At 34.1% G+C, this 18316-nt stretch overlaps 2 protein-coding genes across 5 annotated transcripts in view; one reads left to right on the plus strand and one right to left on the minus strand.

The window, feature by feature from the left end:
- The window catches only part of LOC128217213 (dynein axonemal heavy chain 12-like), a 77356-nt gene extending 71870 nt beyond the window's left edge, over positions 1-5486 (minus strand). For all 4 annotated transcript variants that reach the window (XM_052924180.1, XM_052924181.1, XM_052924178.1 and 1 more), the window contains exons 1-4: positions 5345-5486; positions 4469-4719; positions 3831-3921; positions 1959-1985 (exon numbers count right to left, since the gene is read on the minus strand). In XM_052924180.1, coding sequence (XP_052780140.1) covers positions 1959-1985; positions 3831-3921; positions 4469-4719 — 369 coding nt within the window. In that variant the 5' untranslated portion in view covers positions 5345-5486. The remainder of the gene's footprint in view (positions 1-1958; positions 1986-3830; positions 3922-4468; positions 4720-5344) is intronic.
- A 104-nt stretch (positions 5487-5590) lies between these two features.
- LOC128216727 (IQ and ubiquitin-like domain-containing protein) lies at positions 5591-17868 on the plus strand. Its single transcript, XM_052923381.1, has 14 exons — positions 5591-5667; positions 6406-6628; positions 7283-7498; positions 7754-7904; positions 8659-8793; positions 9488-9655; positions 10207-10538; positions 11692-11902; positions 12509-12684; positions 13273-13443; positions 13870-14046; positions 14687-14935; positions 15676-15861; positions 16269-17868. Exons 2-14 carry the CDS (start codon positions 6413-6415, stop codon positions 16431-16433), a joined length of 2553 nt encoding a protein of 850 aa, XP_052779341.1. The 5' UTR covers positions 5591-5667; positions 6406-6412; the 3' UTR covers positions 16434-17868.
- Positions 17869-18316: the final 448 nt, after the last annotated feature.

Raw genomic sequence — 18316 nt, forward strand, 5'->3', positions numbered from 1 at the left:
AGGATCACTCACTATGTAAGCAGTAGGTTAAGATCTTAAAACTTAAAAAGAACATCAGGTCATATCCTTACAAATATTTTGTCTGAACATTTCTAAGCTTTATCTTTAGAAGTCCTTATTGTAAATGAGCATATTCGTATGATCAGTTTTGTTTTATTCGCCTCTTTTAATTTGATATCTGACAATCGTCTTGTATTTAAAATTCAAAAGTCCTGTTTCTTACAATGTATTTTTGTTGTTAGTTCACTCATAAAATGGGCCCAAAGATTATAACTGACTTGTCATTAGCACTGGCAAAATGCTTTAAACATATTAGATGGTGCAATAGTTAGATTGTCATAAGTTTGATTTTTTTCAAATGTTTTAATTACCTAACAGAGATTTTCTGACAGCTTCCTGATGACTTATTCTTCGATTATCTCAAAATTCAATACAATGTTTTTTTCAAGTTTATACATGTATTTTCAAGGCAAACAGGTAACTTAATTTCTTTTTTGGAAATATTTATACTGCCTGTACCTTGTAAAGTTGGGAAAAAAGTCTGCATTGGGAAAAATACAATATCAGAACAAAATAACAAATAGAATGACAAACATACATGTGTTCTTATGCATACATTATGCTGTAAAAGAGTTAGTCTTGTCAATATTTTGTTTATTTTTTAAGAAATTCATTGCTTTTTTATTCAACAACATAATCCGCATTTATCAAATAAGGAAAAAAAAATACTTTTTTGAACAAGGACATTTTTTCACAAGGGGAAACAGTCTTTAGAAGGCAGTAAATTATTCCAAAATAATCACCTTTAAGAAGATCAACTCTGTTCTTTTCAAGTTAGAAAGGTTAATAAAACGAATATGGACAGTTAAAAGAAAGAGTTGCAAGGAACTGTCTATCACTATCTTGCTACTCTACGCAGTTATGACACTACATGTCAAATTATTAGGAAGAAAAGATCCATATAGCATATTATTGTAAGCATCGTTGGCAGCCTTGGCACTCTACATTGTTAGATTTGCATTAGTACTGTGGGAAAAATGAATGACAAAATCACACTTTCATGAAAGTTAAAGATGTAGGAGAGAAATCTCTTCTTCCAATTAAGTTGTTTGCTTCAAGAAAATACTCATCAACTAAGAAGAATATCAACCATTATGTCATACAGGGGCTTTGTAACGAAATATTCAAATATTTAAATGACAGGATTTCATTGGCTTAGATTTAAAAGAGGTCCGATTTGGCAACCAATGAAACTGCCTCATTTATTATTCATGATTATGAGATTTTGCTAGCGAAATGTTCCACAATACTAAACAAAGTATCTTTATAGTGTAACAAGACCTTCCAACGATGATATGTTAGTATATCAGCAGCCAACTGTATAAAACTTGTTATTTCTTTGGTTTGGTTAAAGTTAGCCAATATGTTTATTTATTGGTCAATATTTTTGAATAATTACTGTTGACCAATCAAATTGCTTTTATGGGCAAACTAGCGGAAAGAGAGCCTGTGGATAACTTTAATATCCAGTTTAATACAATTGGCTACAGCCAGCCGATTGTATAAAAGTGGTTAAGTCAAAGTTGGCCAAAAAGTTTATTGACTGGTCGATATTTATCCAGCAATTACTGTTGAACAATCAAACAATTTAAATGTACAAACTGACGAAAAAATAACCTGTGGACCAATTGAATCATTTAAATGTGCAAACTAACTAAAAGATAACCTCAGCCGGCAAAAACCAGTATAAAACCGGCTTTTTGGTTTTGTCATAGTCATCCAAAATGTTCATTGATTGGTCAATTTTTATCAAATGGTTATTTTCAACCAATCAAATAATTTAAAAGTGTTAACTAGCTGGACAATAATCTGTGGATATCTTAACCAAATTTTGTACAATTGGCTTATGTTTTCTAGCGGTTATATGCCGACACCTCTGATTTCAACTACCATCTTACCCTTATCCGTCGATCTTTACTCATCATCTGATTAGAAATCGTTTAGATATATTTATTGCAAGATACGCTAATTGTACATGTATGATCAAAATAACAACCAAATGTGTCTTCAGGTATGATAACTCAGGGCTTTTTCTAAAGTACCCACGGGTCAGACATATAATCGAACCCATTCCCAAAGCAAAATAAGTTATATTTTTACGAATCGAAAAAAATAATATAAATTTATGAAAGTCTTTTTACCTGTACTGGTTCATTCAACCATCTAATTAATTATGTGATGTGAAGTTCCCAGGAGACTGAAAAGCTTGTTATTTTAACTTTAAATGTTCCAGATTTAGGCATTTATTTTGTGACACAATTTTTTCCAAAAGGTCTACTGGGTATATTTCCCTAAATGGACAGAAAAAGCCCTGTAACCATCCAATGTACAATCTTGCTACTACTGTTTGCAAATGGACTTAGCATTTCAAGGTTTTGAAGCATTGAGAACTGGCAGCTTTTAAACAATTCAGGTTTCAGGAACATCAAAAAGCAGTGCAAAATTGCAATATGAATGTTGTTTTGTTAACTGATTGACTGGCATATTTCACTAAGTAGAAGTTTGTAGCCAAGCGTCGATTTAATTGTTAGGGAGACCTAAAATATCAATAACTTTCTTAGTTTCGGCGCGAAATGCACCTATAATACTAGCATGCATGAGCGAATCAACATAATGATTTAATGTGAATGTTAAATGTTAACATCATAGATTATCTTAAGGAATTAATCAGAATCTGTCTGGCAATCCAATCGGCCGAGGCATTTGTGTAGACACTAAGTTTATCTGCAAACAGTAGTATGATCAAACACAATCATTATATTATAATGAGTTCTTCTCGACCGTAAAAATCATCCATTTACTGTATAACACACTCATGGAATTATACAACATAAAAACAAGACAAATTTAAAATAACCATGCATTCATAATTAAAACAATATCAACAAATTGTTTTTGTGGGTTGATTCAAATAATTCAACGTGAAGTTATTTCACAATATATAGAGGTACCATTTTCTTTTCATCTTCCGTTAATTCTTTCTTTTTTCTCAGATCAAGATTTGCGATCGGGGGAAGTTTGAAATTCTATAAGAATTACATACGTATACAATGAATATGAACGATATTTTTGATGAAGAATAGTGGTTAAAATAGTATTTAATACTTTATTTGCAAAGTTAGCAAGTATAATAGTTTTTAATACCTCAATTGCTAAGATCGCCAGTATATAGTTCTCAACAACAAGTTACAAGCGTTAAATTAATTAAAATTTACATTACAGTCAAATCTAGCCAAACACTAAAATAACACTATGTGGCAAACATATGTATGTGTTTAACCTGTATCACATTTTTTTCAGCCAATGTAAATCTTAATCAACTATGTACAGAGCTCCTGATTTTCTTATATAATGTAATCATTCCTCAGGGAGTCTAACTGTACAAAATCCCTTGGTTCTTTTTTTTTTTAATACTAGCGCCACAGAGCAAATGTAAAAGCTCATCTGTTTTTATTTAAGCTGAAAAGACTCATCAGTTCACTTCACAATTATTAAAGATTGTTTAAAGTATGGGCCTAGCTTCACATGTGCCTATTGTCTTTTTTAACATGTGTACCAAGTTTCATTTGAATATCTTGATGTTTTTTTGTTAGGTCATAGAGCTCATTCACAAAACAATGCCGACTCTTCCGACAATGACACCAAGGCGGCAAACCTATCTTCACCTAAATTCATCTGCCAAGCTAAAAAACAAACTTAATTTATCAGAAAGAACAAACTGCGCCAAAATCAACAACAACGCAAAAACAGCATGAGAAAATCAAACTGACCTCTTCAGGGTAGTCAGGTCCTGGTGGTGGCGACTTCTCACGTTCATGTTGGTCTTTCGTATCCTCATAGGATTTCATTGATGTATCAGCCCTAAAAAAATAAGCATTTTATGTGTGAAGGATGCTGTATAGATCGGTCTGTAATGGGAACATTTATTTGTACTTTTGTTTGAGACTGTTAAGACATTTTGTTCTGAATTATTATTTTTTTCTATCTATTAAAAACGTTGTAAGCATATCAGTTTCCATTGTTAGATGCACAAGTTCCATAATCGCAGTTATCGAAATAAGACTTTTGGATCAACAAGCCCAAATTATTATATTATTGCTTGGCATCAAATTTTTGAACAAGCCCTGCTATATAAAATTCAGAATTTGAGCAAGCCCGAAAGACATTTAAACAGTGCAGGGCTTGCGGGCTTGTGCTAATTTCGACCACTGTAATCGTAATTGTGGAACACTTAAATAGGCCCCCTGAAACTTCTTTATTACTAAACAATAAAATAAATCTGGACAATTCAAGTCATGCGGCCTCAAATATGAAACTGAGTGAATGGAAAATTGCAGCTAATCCTATTAGAGGATGTTTTAGTTTGTTACATATAACATGACAGTTTGTCATTCAATTTTACACTTACAAGACTTTCATCAAAAGTGCCTGCTTATGGTTGGCAAGCCTGAAAGTCATCAGCTTGCTGTTGGCGTATGGGTCTTCCCTGTGAGGGGCGGCTGGCTTGTTGATTGGGGGCAGCCTTGGGTAGCCATCTGGGCCAAGACCACCCAGTTTGGTGCGGGTCTGGCCATTCCTTGGACTTTGCGTGTCGACACCATTGGCAATGCCATTTGTGTGACCGTTTATTCCATTTGTGTGTCCGTTGACAGCTGCCATCTGGAAAATTTAAACATGTATGTAAAAATATTTCTTAAACATTAAAACATGTGTATCCAATGTCCTTAAATACCAAGAACTGTTCCCTGTCACACGCCTTTAAAAGCTTGGCTGTAAAAGCTCTTCAGAGCTTGTGTTCTATATGTTGTATACCCGATACCCGACTTTATAAATAAAAACTACATGTACTTCACTTGACGCCAAACAAGACACTTTCTACTTTGATTATAAACAATCTCTGACATGTACGGTACACATATGTATTTGCAATTACCCGTCTTTAATTGAAACAAACACAAAATGTAAAGAGTAAGCTGCCACAATAAAAGACCGCAGTGCTCCCTTAAGATGAAAACTGTAATGTAGAATAGCATGAAACTAAAACGTACGGCAACAAACGTTCCAGCAGATTCCACAGTATATAAGTGCCGTTATGTCAGTATAGTTTAAAACAGTTAAACAATTTGAAAAAACTAAATGTTTGGGATGAGTCCAAATTGTTGCAATAAAACTTTATCAGCTATAATCAATTAATCAATATGGTGGTTCAAACTTGATCAATGGCAATGACACTGTTACAAAATCAGTACAAATTACGATCTTCCAACTGATCTCTTATATTTACCTTCGATGGTCAGCTATTTGGTAAACGAAATAACGTTTGTCAATCCAGTACAAATATTTCCAAAAGTTTTACCATTCATTCACAAATTTTAGTTGAAATTTAAGAAAAAAGAATATCGTTTACACTGGTTGTTGTGCTCACGACCAGGTGCCCGTTCTGATATCACATTTGTAACGTGTAATTTCATTGGATGTTGTCCTGAATTCGACCAATCAAATTCCCCGACTTAAAACTCGAAAGGTAAGCGTCTGGTTGCCATGACGTCACTAAACAAGGACTGTAATGGCCGCCGTCATAAACATTTAAACGAGTGAAATTAACAGGTATTTTTATTGACATCCATTAAACGATCTAAATATGTAAATAAAAATAAATGTTTTAACTGTTTTCTTTAATTTGTTCATGTTGCTTTCGTTAAATATTGAAAACATGATTTAGCAAAATGTAAAAAAGAAAATATTTTACTGTGCATTGGAGTTGGACGGTGGATGTTTATTCACTTTTTGTTAAAATGACGACAGACAGGAGTGAACGGATCGGCCTTAAATGTTAATATGTTTGTTTAGTGTGTGATGTTAAGCGCAAGCCACTGGTAGATCTGATAGATTAAGTGTTCCGCCGGCTGTTGGTCGGGGCCCCCATCCACAAGGAAAATTATGAAAAAAAATCTCCTAGTGTACTTTAATTGTGACTGAAGGTTATTGGGAGTCATGGAGTCTGTTTGTATCAGTGCATCCAGGGCTTTGAGGGGCCAATCCTGGTCAGGCGTTCACTCGGTTTTTCCCTTTTGACACATATACGATCATGTTTGACATCCACTTGCTGTAGATCTTTAAAGTGGTTGTAAAATATTAAAACTGCAAGTCTGATGTTGGATAGATATCTCAATACATGTTGCAATAAACTAACCTATACTTAAGGTTACAAGTGACAAACATATGATGTTGATTTGAAACTGACGAAAGTCGACATCCATAATGACTTCACGTTTTTTTCTGAGTGGCATTTCGGCTTACAAATGTGTATATATATATACAATTCATGTATTACTTTTATTCAAGTAACATCATGGCAGACCAGGCAGAGGAAACTCCCAAGGAGACTCCTGGAAGCCCGACTCCAGCAGCCCCTGAGGCTGAGGTACAACAGCAAGATGATGAGCATGGTGAAGGCCCTGTCCCTAAGCCAGAAGGGGAGGAGAAACCCGATGATGGACGGGGGCAGGATCCCACCCCTAAACCTGAAGGGGATGTTAAAACAGAAGAGCCAAGTGGTGAACAGCAGGTGATTTTTAAATGCTATGAAATTTTTAATCTGTTGTTTTATGTAGCAAGTTTACCACCTATAAGGCTTTTCATTTTATAATACACTCAGCATAATTAGTAAATTGCAGTATTGTTAAGACCAAACTTGACAGGAAGTGCACTTCTTGCACTACCGCGTCGCTATAAAAGCTAGCTTTATAGCGAGACAGTATAAGTGCCGCTATATACATATCGTATACCCGGTTACAACAAATCCAATGCTTTTAAATGATGTTTCAGTAATGAACAAGTAGGTATTTTCAATGTTGTGTAATAAATTTCTTCTTGAAATACCTACAAAGAACAATTTTAATTCTATAATATTTATTTTGATGTTCAGAGCTTTATCACTGATTAATACATCTATAGGTTTATACCCAGTAGTGGTAAACAGTTCTTAACCATGTGTATAAATTATGTATATTGCTGCATATGGCTATCTCTATAAAAGATTTTAAAGGCTTAAATGAATGTTTCTTGTTTATCATTTACAATTTTCACCACATTCTATCTATGGTTTGAAGGTTTTTGTCTCGATTTTTCACGTATTTTTTGCTTGCGTCATATCTATGGGTGCGTCCATTAAACGGGCATTAATGGTACATGAAATAAAGTTTACCTTCCTTTATTACAGGAAGTAGTTGAAGCCCCAGCAGAACAAAAAGAGGAAGAAAAGACTGCTGATGAAACGACAGAACAACAGCCTGCAGAGGAATCTCCTCAGGGTGGGCAGACTGAAGGGGTTGAGGGTGAAGAGGGGGTAACTGAGGGGGAGGGGCAAAAAAAAGTGGAGGAAACTCAAGCTGAACAGAAGGAAGAGGATGCTAAGCCAGAGGAAAGCACGGAGCAGGTAATATATCCTAGCAGTGGTCTTTAACCTCTAAATAACATAAGATATTGTCAAAGCCTTGGTGTTGCCAGTAGAACTTCATAAATACAAAATAAATACTACATAACAATATGAGTATTTGTAGCAAAGCCCATAACTCTGGTTTAAATGATTGATAATAAAAAACCTATTACTCACTTTTTAAAGCTTACCATACTTATTTTCATAAAGTCTAATAACCAAAATCATTATTATTAATTTACTTTTTCCTCTAAGCCAAAAGAGGAAACTGTCCAGGTTCCTGCCCCATCACCTATCCAGGCAGACCAGGGAACAGAGACAGATAAAACCCAGGAACCAGAACCTGATGTTGACCCTTCAGCCCTAAGCCCAAGGTCAAAGGTCAACCTTGAGGCAACTGCAACAGGTAAGAATATACCCCTAAGGAATTATCAAACATTAAGTTTGTTTCTGGTTTCAGCCTTAAAGAAATGGGTTGGCCGGTGGTTGCTTTTTTTTACATTTTATACTAATTATTTTTATTTCTAGATTAGATTAACATTGACACAGACTGCAAATACCAGTTCGTATCACATGTTGTTTTTATTGTTGTTTTAAATTCAGAAAACAGACCACTGGTTAGCAGTTTGAAAATAAGTCTGTTCAGTAACCTGAAACACACCATAAAATGAAGTCCTAGAACTGCTGTTATAAATGACTTTAAATTACAATTCAGCAGCAAAATTTCCACAGACTTGTATTTTTTACGCCAGCTCTGATGTTGTTTACTAACTAAAAAAAATGGTAAAAATTCTTTATTAACTACAAAATAATGTAATAAGATAAATGGAAGTTAAAGGCAAAGATCCCTGTTGCTATGAGGAACAAGGCCAGTCTCATGGATTAGCTGTATAACATGGATGACCACCAATCACTGATTTAAGTATTGTAGGCACTGTGTCTGTTTTTTGGTCAAGTTTGTACAGACTGAGTGGTCAAGTGGTCACTTAAGCATATACTTTCGGTCACTTGGAAGTCGAAAGATGATTTTTTTATTTCTGTTTTCTTTTTTTAAGTCAAGTTTGTGCTTATGTCAATTAGTCATAAATTTAAGTTTGTTCTCTCAGTTACTTGGAAGTAGAAAGATGCCAAGATGAAAAAAAAATACTTCTGTTTTTCAGTTAAGTTTGTACTAATGCCTAGCGGGCAAGTGGTAACTCAAGCATGTACCCTCGGTCAGACCCTGGAGCAACTCAAGCAACACTTCAGCATGGAGCTCAAGTTGCCGGTCACTCTCATCATGATTATGTTTGATGGTAAGTTATTGATTTGTTAGCTCATGTCTTATACAAGGAAGTGTACACAGATGTCTCTTGCAGCATTTTAGGTTAAGACTGGGTTAAAAAAATATGGTACAGATTTCATGATATTTTAAACAACCTTCGAGCTAATCCGCCTTTTGTTTACCACAGCTGAGTATTTTCCTGAAAGATGTTTCTTGCTTAGTGTTGTGAAGACAGTCTAAAGTCTGATATCAATAACTCTTGAGTCTGTTGAGATTAAACATTATAATTATATTTTACAATGATTGTATATAGAAAGTTATGATAATTTATATTAAGTCACTCTCAATGGCACGATGTTGCGCAAGAGTGTGGTCTTGTTTTGTGGGGAGGAAACTGGAGTACCTGGAGATAACCCACTTGTCTGAGTTGGTGACCACTAACTTAGCTCACAGGCGCCCGGGCTGGGAATAGAACTTGGGTCGCCTTGGTGAGAAGCGAGTGCGCTAACCATTGCACTGACTGGACAACCTTGAGTCTGTTTCAAAGGCAGAATTCAGTACTTCTGATGTCCTTTTTCAGAGGCTAAGAGAACATTTCCCAATGGGGATCGGACAATTGACCCCCTTGGTGAAAGACAAACACTTATACTCATTCTTGTACAAATGTATAACTGTAGTCCTTAGTCTATTCTTTTTTAATACACTTGCATCTACCATTTTACCAGGAAAAACAATGCCAGACAGTACCACGCTTGCTGACCTGGGGGTGGGGCCCAACGGAACTATCCAGCTGGAACTGCAGTCTGCCGACCCTGTCAACACTCCAATCAAGGCATACAGGCCACGTCAGGAATACCACATGCCAGACGTTATCACAGTGCGAGTGCAGGCAGGTGAGTGGAATATTGTTTTTGATGTGATCTAAGCTTTCTTTATATTGTTTGAGATATTTCAGAAGAATTTGGATCAGAACTGTTCATCTCTGTTTTTAACTTTCATCATGGGCTTCTAAAAACAAATTATAAGTGTTCACTATATCTTCCAGTCTATAATTTACCATGGTTTCATGAAATTTGCTCGCGTGCCCTACTGCGTTCATACAGCATTAACTCAAGAAAAAATTATCAATACTTATATTTACAGTTTAAATAAGTTTTTATTGTGATTCAAAATTATTTGAAATTATTTGTGTCTCCTGTAAATTTAGGATTAAATTTTGTTCTCAAAGAAATGTAACCAACCACAGCATGTTTGTAAAAAAGAATAGCTGATATTTGTAACAATATATATCATTGGTTTAATGATGTTACCCTTATCCAAAAGGAGTGCAATATTGAAATAAACAATTACGTCATTTTACAATATAAATGTCAAGCTTTATCTATACAAATGACTACATGATTGTAAATACTTATTAGTAAATGCCTGTTTTTTTACCTCACAGAAGATAACACATTCAAAGATGTAGTTGTTGAAATTGAAAGAACAACGAGAAAAAAGCCATTCCTCGGCGGATATCGCCATAAAAAGTCTTCTGTCGAATACCACCATGCTTCCGCTCAGACGATGCAAAAGCCTAGACCACCTCCACCATTTGAACGCTTCTGTCGAGACACACAAACAGTCGAACAGAAGCACAGACCTCAGCAAACGACCAATGAAATGTCAACGCAGATGACGGGTATTGGCGTGTTTGTATCAAACAGGGAAGACAAACTTCTTAGACCTAAGCAGTACACGACGGCTGATGAATATCATTTGATGATTCTAAATAGAGTAAGTACAATCTAACCGCAACTAGTAAATGTAGGCTTTGGTGTACTTGTCTTTAAATTAACAGTTTCTGGCATCACTTAAGGTTTGATTCTTTTTTGTGTGTTCAAGCTGCTGGGTATGCTAGTGCACTTCATGGATTTGCGAAATCATACTGCATGAACGCATGAAAAATTAGAATCTAAATTGCTGTTTTTACATTTTTCCCCTTTTCATTATTCATTTTTTTAGACTTAAAAGTGTAATAATTTTTGAGTTTGTCAAGAAAATTATTGAGATTTAAGTAGTTTGTATGACCCAGGTGATTGAAGCCGAAACTCTGCCTACCATGGTCGTGAAAGGTCAACCGGCTCATTCAAAATAAGCTAAATTTATTGTACAGAAAGTGTGTATGTAAATATGTAATTCATGAAACAGAGTGTAAACTACCTTAATATACCATGTACCTAAAAAAATGCCTTGCATGTACGTTGCAATTCTATTTTAAGTAACAGAAAACTGTGATGTCATATTTCCTGATGGCATCAAATTTTCTTGAACACCTTTTTCTTCTTTTCACATTTTAATTTTGCTAACTGTGTTAGAGAATGGTTTAAAAACCATACCATGGCATGTGTTACTGTATAACTGTATAACTGTTATATACTTCAAATGTTTATATATGACACAATATTTTGAAGAGCCTTTGATAATGTCTTCTCCGTCCATAAGAATATAAGTGTCTAACTTAAGTGTCTCTGAAAGTAATCTTTGATTCTTGTACATAAATTTTACGTATACTTATTAACTTTGTATTCTATTGACCCCAACAGGGTTAAGATAAGCTTACTTTTTTTGTTTTTCTGTCATTTGCGTAATATTTACTTTTTAAGAGTTTTTTAGACTTTCAATATGAATTATCATTATAATTATCATAACATACTGTTTTCGTTTTTAATATCAAAATCAAGTTTAAGAATGCATTTTGGCTATTTGAAATAAGCTACTTCAGCCTGTTAATCTTTCGTTCTAAAGTTTCGAGGAATTGGTGTCTGATTTTCAAATATTTATGCTAATATTACGATGTAATTTTTTTTCCCTTTAAAAATCCTTTCAGTCAAAGCATCATTATTCTATACTATTTATCTTTGTTTTACATTTTTCTTATAAATTTCAGGTTATTATAATACAAAAATACTACAGAAGATGGCTAGCCAGACGTTACGTTCAGAAATTGAAAGAAGACAAACTTCGACGACTGGAGTTTGAAAGACTTGAAGAAATTCGAAAAAAGAAAGAGAAAGCGGACAGAATCAAGAAGGAATTCGAAAGAAGGATGAACCCAAAAAACAAAGAAGACTTTGACCTTCTATATCATGCCTTAGAAAGTGAGTTTACGTTGTTATTTTTAGGTATTGTCAAAAGGTTAAAAATATCCTTTATTTGTATAGTTCTGGTGGCTTAGTGGTCAAGGCATTGGTTTTCTAATTTTTCTTCACTTTACCCGCATGGGTTCGCAACCCACTAACCAAAATACTTTTCTATACAATAATTGTACTTTTTCTGCAATTTCGATATCATAGAGTAAAATAATTAAATAAGTGTTTTCAGATGCATTACCGGGAAAACTTATTTTAAGTCCCAAAACATGAGGAAGTCCCTTTAAAAATGTCCCATTAATGTGAGCAAATGATATCTATTAAATATATACATTTATTATAAAATCACAACCAATGGCTTTATTTATTTTTAGTGATTTTGCAGCTTTAATGACTTCTTCAATTGTTATATTCTAGAGTATGATTATAAGCATTTTTTATATTAACCAAAATTCAATTTTATTTGTGGCCGACCTAGAGTCAGTAATTAGTTATACAAATTTTAAGTATGGTAATACTTCTTATATGATTATAAATCTCAAAATAGAGGGAAAAGATTCTAATTTAATAACTGAATAATGTTAACCTAGTCAATATTTAATATTTTTTCTGCAGAATGGAGACAGGAAGAGCTAGAACGTATTAACACAACGTTGACGGCCGCAGAGCGTAAGGCTGCGTTATGTATGTTACTGGACCAAGAAACACAGCTCATCGCGGCCATTGGAAGACACAAAATTGAAGCTGATTCTGAGAATAAAGATAAAAGAATTCAAGATTTCCTAGATAAGGTATTGTATTTGTTCTTATATACTGAAATTGATCATAAGCTATATGAAAGGATAGAAATAAATGACACTCTATCGTGTGAGAATATTTATATTTAGTATCACGCCTTGTTCCAAAATTGATTTACAACTATTGTAAACACTCTTAAAGCTGTACTTTCACGGATTGAACGTTTTGACAACTTTTTTATTTTTTGTCTTGGAACGAGCCAATTTTTGCAAAAATCCATGAAAACCAGTAAAATTATATAGACTGCTGACAAAAAAATTAGATCGCAGATTTTTGTATTTAAGTTTAAAAAATGATGTTTTATGCATTTTTCTTAAACCGTTAGTAACGGTTTAAGCCATTTAACATTAATTTTCTAGCAGGAATATGAAAATCTGCGATCTGATCTTTTGTCAGCAATCTTTATCATTGGTTTGCAGATATTTACGCAAAAATTTGCTCTTTCCAAGACAAAAAATAATAAAGTTGTAAAAACTGTAAATCTGTTAGAGTGCAGCTTTAATGATGGTAATTGTAAAACATAGTCTTAATTTCAACAAATATGTTCATGAAGTATTCAATTTTGTATGATTTTCTTTCAGGCTGCAGCACCGAAAAAATGGAAGGGTTTTGACGGAAAAGGGACCGAGATGGATACGCCATTCACGATTCGTGCCAAGGAGTTACGAGACATCTACAACAGCATCAACATGAAATATCTCACCCAGGACGAGAGATTAGATGTGCTGCTTACTCTGAAACACACTGTCAAGGTATGGTCATGTTTGTGTAACCATTACAATTACTTTCTCAACTGTGTGAGGCGGCAGGCAATCCACAGCAGGCAATCCACTACATGCAATCCACAATCTTGGTACTCTTTGTCAACGTGACCGTATAATTTGTCATAAAATTTTTTGTCAGACTTACCAATTTACGTTATTTCAAATCTATGATCTGCAAAAAAATTGCAGCATTATAATATCATAAGTTAAGTGTCAATGCCGCTGATTTAAAAAAAAAACTGATAAAAAAAATAAAATTATGAGAGTCGATGTCTTTATGCATTCCCTTACTATCTATAACCAAAACCATGATAAAAAGTTGTCATGGTTAAACACTCCGTAAACAAATTCATGAAACATGTAAGATTTGATAAATTTCAATTTTTAAGACGTGCACTTATTATCTGTTTTCAGGAACATGACTGCAAGCTAACGCAGGAAATCATCGAGTTGATAGATCGTGAAGCTGACTTGCTGATGCGTGGAGTGAAGGAAACTAACCTTGACGGCCTGCGGAAGCGTATCTCAACCCTCTTCCTTCAGTACCTCAAGACACCGACCTTCAACCCAGAGGCCGCCAAACTGCTCAAGGTAGAGTTTATGCCTTTTATGAAAGTGATGCTTGTATATGTAATGCAGTCACTTTTTATAACGCTTTCCAGTGGAAATTGATGACATAATCTAGTTAATTTCAACCTCAGTTGTAAGATTATAAGTGATTATTAATAAAATTTGCTATCAAAAACTCAACAATAGAGAGATAAAGGCCTATTTTTGTTCAAAAAGATGTGTAAGTTGTTCATGAAAATACAGTCTAACCCTGTTGGCCCGAACTCATAGGGATCTGTGGAAATACATCGAGCCTCGGGAAATTCGAGCCAAGCTGGAATTCTTACCTTCAGTATATAGAAATTGGTCCTTTTTATTCAGTTTGAGAAAATAGGGTGATCAAGTTTTTTGTTGTGTTTTTTTAATTGCTTTTCAATATATACCGGTAGTTTAAAACCTTAAATGCTTACCCAGAAGAAAACTTTAACACCATCTAATGATGAAAATGACATTCTTATATAAAGCCTAATAAATTTAAAAAAAAAGCCTACCACCCTACCAATTTTTGAAAAGGAAGTAACCCTAACGAAACAATTATTTTTTTTAGGCCCAAGCACTATGAAAGAAATATTTTTCGGCCTTATTGTTATGTTTATCTCCAACCTCTGAATGCATTCTTCAGGTACCACAAGACCCAACTGTTCTCCGAAAGAACATTTACTTCTGCCCCAGTTGCAACAGTTACCTACCCTCAACAGAGTTTGCAATTTCGTCCAACTCCCGCAACGTCGGAAAGTGTCGTCGTTGCACCAAAATCGACAACGATGCTCGCGTCCGACAGGACTACAGTCACTACAGATATCTGCTTAAGCAGCTTCGAAAGGCAGAGCAAAATTACCTGGACGACTCCAAGATTGCCTTTTTGTTACAGGTAATGTTAACTTGATATTGTTTTTTTGTCTTATGACAATTCTAAAACTTCTTTCAATGAGATGACAAGATACTTCATGAAATAATGGCCTTTTGAATATCAAAAAATATCAGAAAATGTTTGCATCAAAGCCAGTATTTGTTTAATGAAACATATTAAGTAATTTCTTAACTTAAGTGATTGTCCTGAATTTAGTATCTCACCGGTCATGTAAATATATCCAATATACTTTATTCTAGTTACTTTTATGTAACATGCAAAATGTAAAAACACTCTCAAATTAAAGTATAAATTATTATTAAGATAAGAAATGACTAAAGATGTTTTATGAATACCAGCTGTGCACTTTTCTGCTAAGAACGTTTTTTTAAGAGAAGCTTTCCTCATTTAAGTGTAGTTAGGTAATCAGATTGATTGACCAACAGACCACCTGTGTGTATATCCTCGGCCACTGCGTGAATGTATGTATGATAGAAACGGGTAAACGTGTGAAACAGCAATCAGGATGTATATCCTCGGCCACCATGTGAATGTTAGTGTGATAGAAATGGGTCAAAGTGTAAAACAGCAACCAGGGTGTATGACCTTGGCCATCAGGTGAATGTGCGAAACAGTCACCTGTATGTATGGCCTTGACCTGATTCAGTCTATCTGACTGACAAAAAATATAAAACTTTGATAAATTGTTTTACAAACCTTTATGTTATCTCTTGTTTAAACATTTGTTCTATTTTTTGCAGGAGCATGATCTTCGTTACTTGGTGGACAAGGTCTGGGGCGGACAGAGCATTCTCAGCGCATGGGACGATCTGTTTGATCTTACAATGGTGCGCTGGAATAAGCATGAGGAATGGTCGCCATGGAACTGTATCCTGCTGACTAAGGACGAGGCAGCCGCGCACGATAAACTTGTGAATCTTGAGGAGGTGGGTGGGGAATGTTTTAAAGCAATAATATTTTGAAGTCATTTGTTGATGTTATAATGTTAATGGTCGATATTCATATGCACAAATCTTTATATATTGTCACCAAAATGCACAAACTCATTAAATTCTTTAATTTCTACATGAAGGATCATTCAATACAGAAATTATCAAACAAATTTTCTTAAATTGATCAATTTAAAACGAATCTTGGCGTGTTTAATAATTTTCGTTTTCAACGATCACAAATATGATATTATATATTTATTTCAAAGATTTAAGTGGGTGGGGGGGAGGCATGCACCAAGTGTGCCCCTCCCTGGATCTGCTAGTGGAAACAGTATGTAATGTTCTAAGTCTTTATCTATGGTTTAATGAGTTATGAAATGAGTTCTTTTTCAATTTTTCAGGGCTATGGCCAGGTGTTTATCCAGAAAGTTCAACAGAAACACGTGCTTGCGCGGAACTATTTCTCACGCATGCCGGGAATGGCAGAACATGTTAAAGAGCGTGCGAGTGAGCGTGACACTAGATCAGGACCATCAATACAAGGACAGTCTGTCACGGTCCAATAATTCTTGTTTTGATACTAATGAATGTGATAGAGTATTTTTAGATTTCCAAAGAAAGAGTGCATACAATTAAAATATAAAACACACAAATGATGGTACTTATATCTTGGATTTTTAATCATGTACAATGTATAAATGGTTAAGTTCTATTTGACTGCAATATTTGCAGAAGTATTTATCTGTGTCATAGGTAATAAAATGTGGATATTATTTAATTGTCATATTCGTAGTATATTTTTCCTTAAATTTTTCGTTTCCCCTTTATACTGTACATTGTATATTATAAGTGTTGACATGATATTTTTTTCATAAAAAAGCATGTTATATACCGGTAGGTGAACTGCCAGGTGTATCTGTTGATGATAGTGTATTAAGGGTTTATATTGATGTACATTTGTGTGATAGGTAGGACAATAATATTCTTGTGCATTGTCCCAAATAAAGCAAATATGGAAATGCCAGACTTCTAAATGTACACTTCATTGTTTCACAATGTTGTGTTGTTTTACATGTATGGTAAAAAAACTACAAAAATAATAGCAACAGTATAATTATGTGCATTATAATTATGACAAGTTGTCCTGCACAACATATTTTGTAATGAGTTTGCCCAGGCAATATGATAAAAAAAAAATATGGAAAATCAGATGGCCCAAAAATGTTTCCATACTTTTGGAAGAATATACATTGTTAAGAAAATACATTCAAACTATCGATGGAATTTTTGTTTAAAAATTGGTTACGCATTTCTTGAAAGCACTTACCAAAGAATGTTATCTGGAAGTCTTTTACCTTTAACATACTGTAATACATGAAAACACACTTAACCACAACTACCCACTTATGTACATGAAGCCTTAAATTCTTAAGTAGCTGTTACCAATTTAAACAGGCATATTTTCTTACAGTAATGTGTATACATGAACTTTTGTGGCCGAAATTTGCCCAGACAGCCACTTTTGGAGTATGTAGTTTATGTAACTGTTTCTGTTTTAATATTGTGTTTGAATGTACTTTCATAGGCTTGCACATTCTGTATATAACACTCTTTAGTTTGAAAGGCAAGTCTAGAAAATGATGCCAGTATACTATGAACCTGTGTTTTATATTGTCAGTGTCATGTTTTATACCCCCCGTATTCTTGTGCATTCTCTGCTTCTGGAGCTGTCCCATGTGTCCGTGATTGGACTTTTCAAACGCCATTGTTTGAATGATGTGAATTATAAACCCTTAACACATTCAAATTCCAAAAATGGTGATCATTGATTACAATTAAACCGGTAGTTGGCATGCTTCTGAATTTCCATAAACACATGAACAAATGCTGCATTTAAATACATTGCATATATGTTCCTGTCTTAATAAAGTGTAATTAGATTGTTAGAGAGAAAAATATATCTGTGATATTACAAAATGTTAATGATAAAAAACAATGAATAAATTTAAAATTAATTTTCTTTCTTGTTATCAGCATTCTGGTTCACAAGAGTGATGCTGCTATGCATTAGATTTATCATAATCAAACTTCTGATGAATGAGAATGGTTATCAGAGGCGAAGTGAATTTATTCTATTATAATTGCTTTGCGGTGGTTTATAGATATTTATTAGTGAAATAAAATTGATATTTCACTGTTTCAAATGGTGAAAATACCCATTTGATATTTTTCAGTTTTGAAATTTTAGTTGCAAATCAAATTTCAGTTTGCACAGGGCTCCAGGACTCAATTTCAACGACATCATTTCTAAAATACTGTAACGCTTGCATACAATTTAGATGCTTTTCTGAAAAATCACAATTAACTGTCATTTTATATCCTCTCTAGGCAGATAATAAAAAAAAATGTTTCAGTGTAAGATTGAATATTTTTCACCTCATGAGCCCCA

The sequence above is a fragment of the Mya arenaria genome, chromosome 14 (genome assembly GCF_026914265.1).
Source record: "Mya arenaria isolate MELC-2E11 chromosome 14, ASM2691426v1".
NCBI lineage: Eukaryota > Metazoa > Mollusca > Bivalvia > Myida > Myidae > Mya > Mya arenaria.

What these genes read in the sequence shown, in the direction of transcription:
- LOC128216727 (XM_052923381.1), top strand. Translation starts at nt 6,413, where the DNA reads ATGGCAGACCAGGCAGAGGAAACTCCCAAGGAGACTCCTGGAAGCCCG. An exon ending in AGCCAAGTGGTGAACAGCAG is followed by an intron (nt 6,629 to 7,282) that starts GTGATTTTTAAA and finishes CCTTTATTACAG; the next exon opens with GAAGTAGTTGAAGCCCCAGC. An exon ending in CAGAGGAAAGCACGGAGCAG is followed by an intron (nt 7,499 to 7,753) that starts GTAATATATCCT and finishes TTTTCCTCTAAG; the next exon opens with CCAAAAGAGGAAACTGTCCA.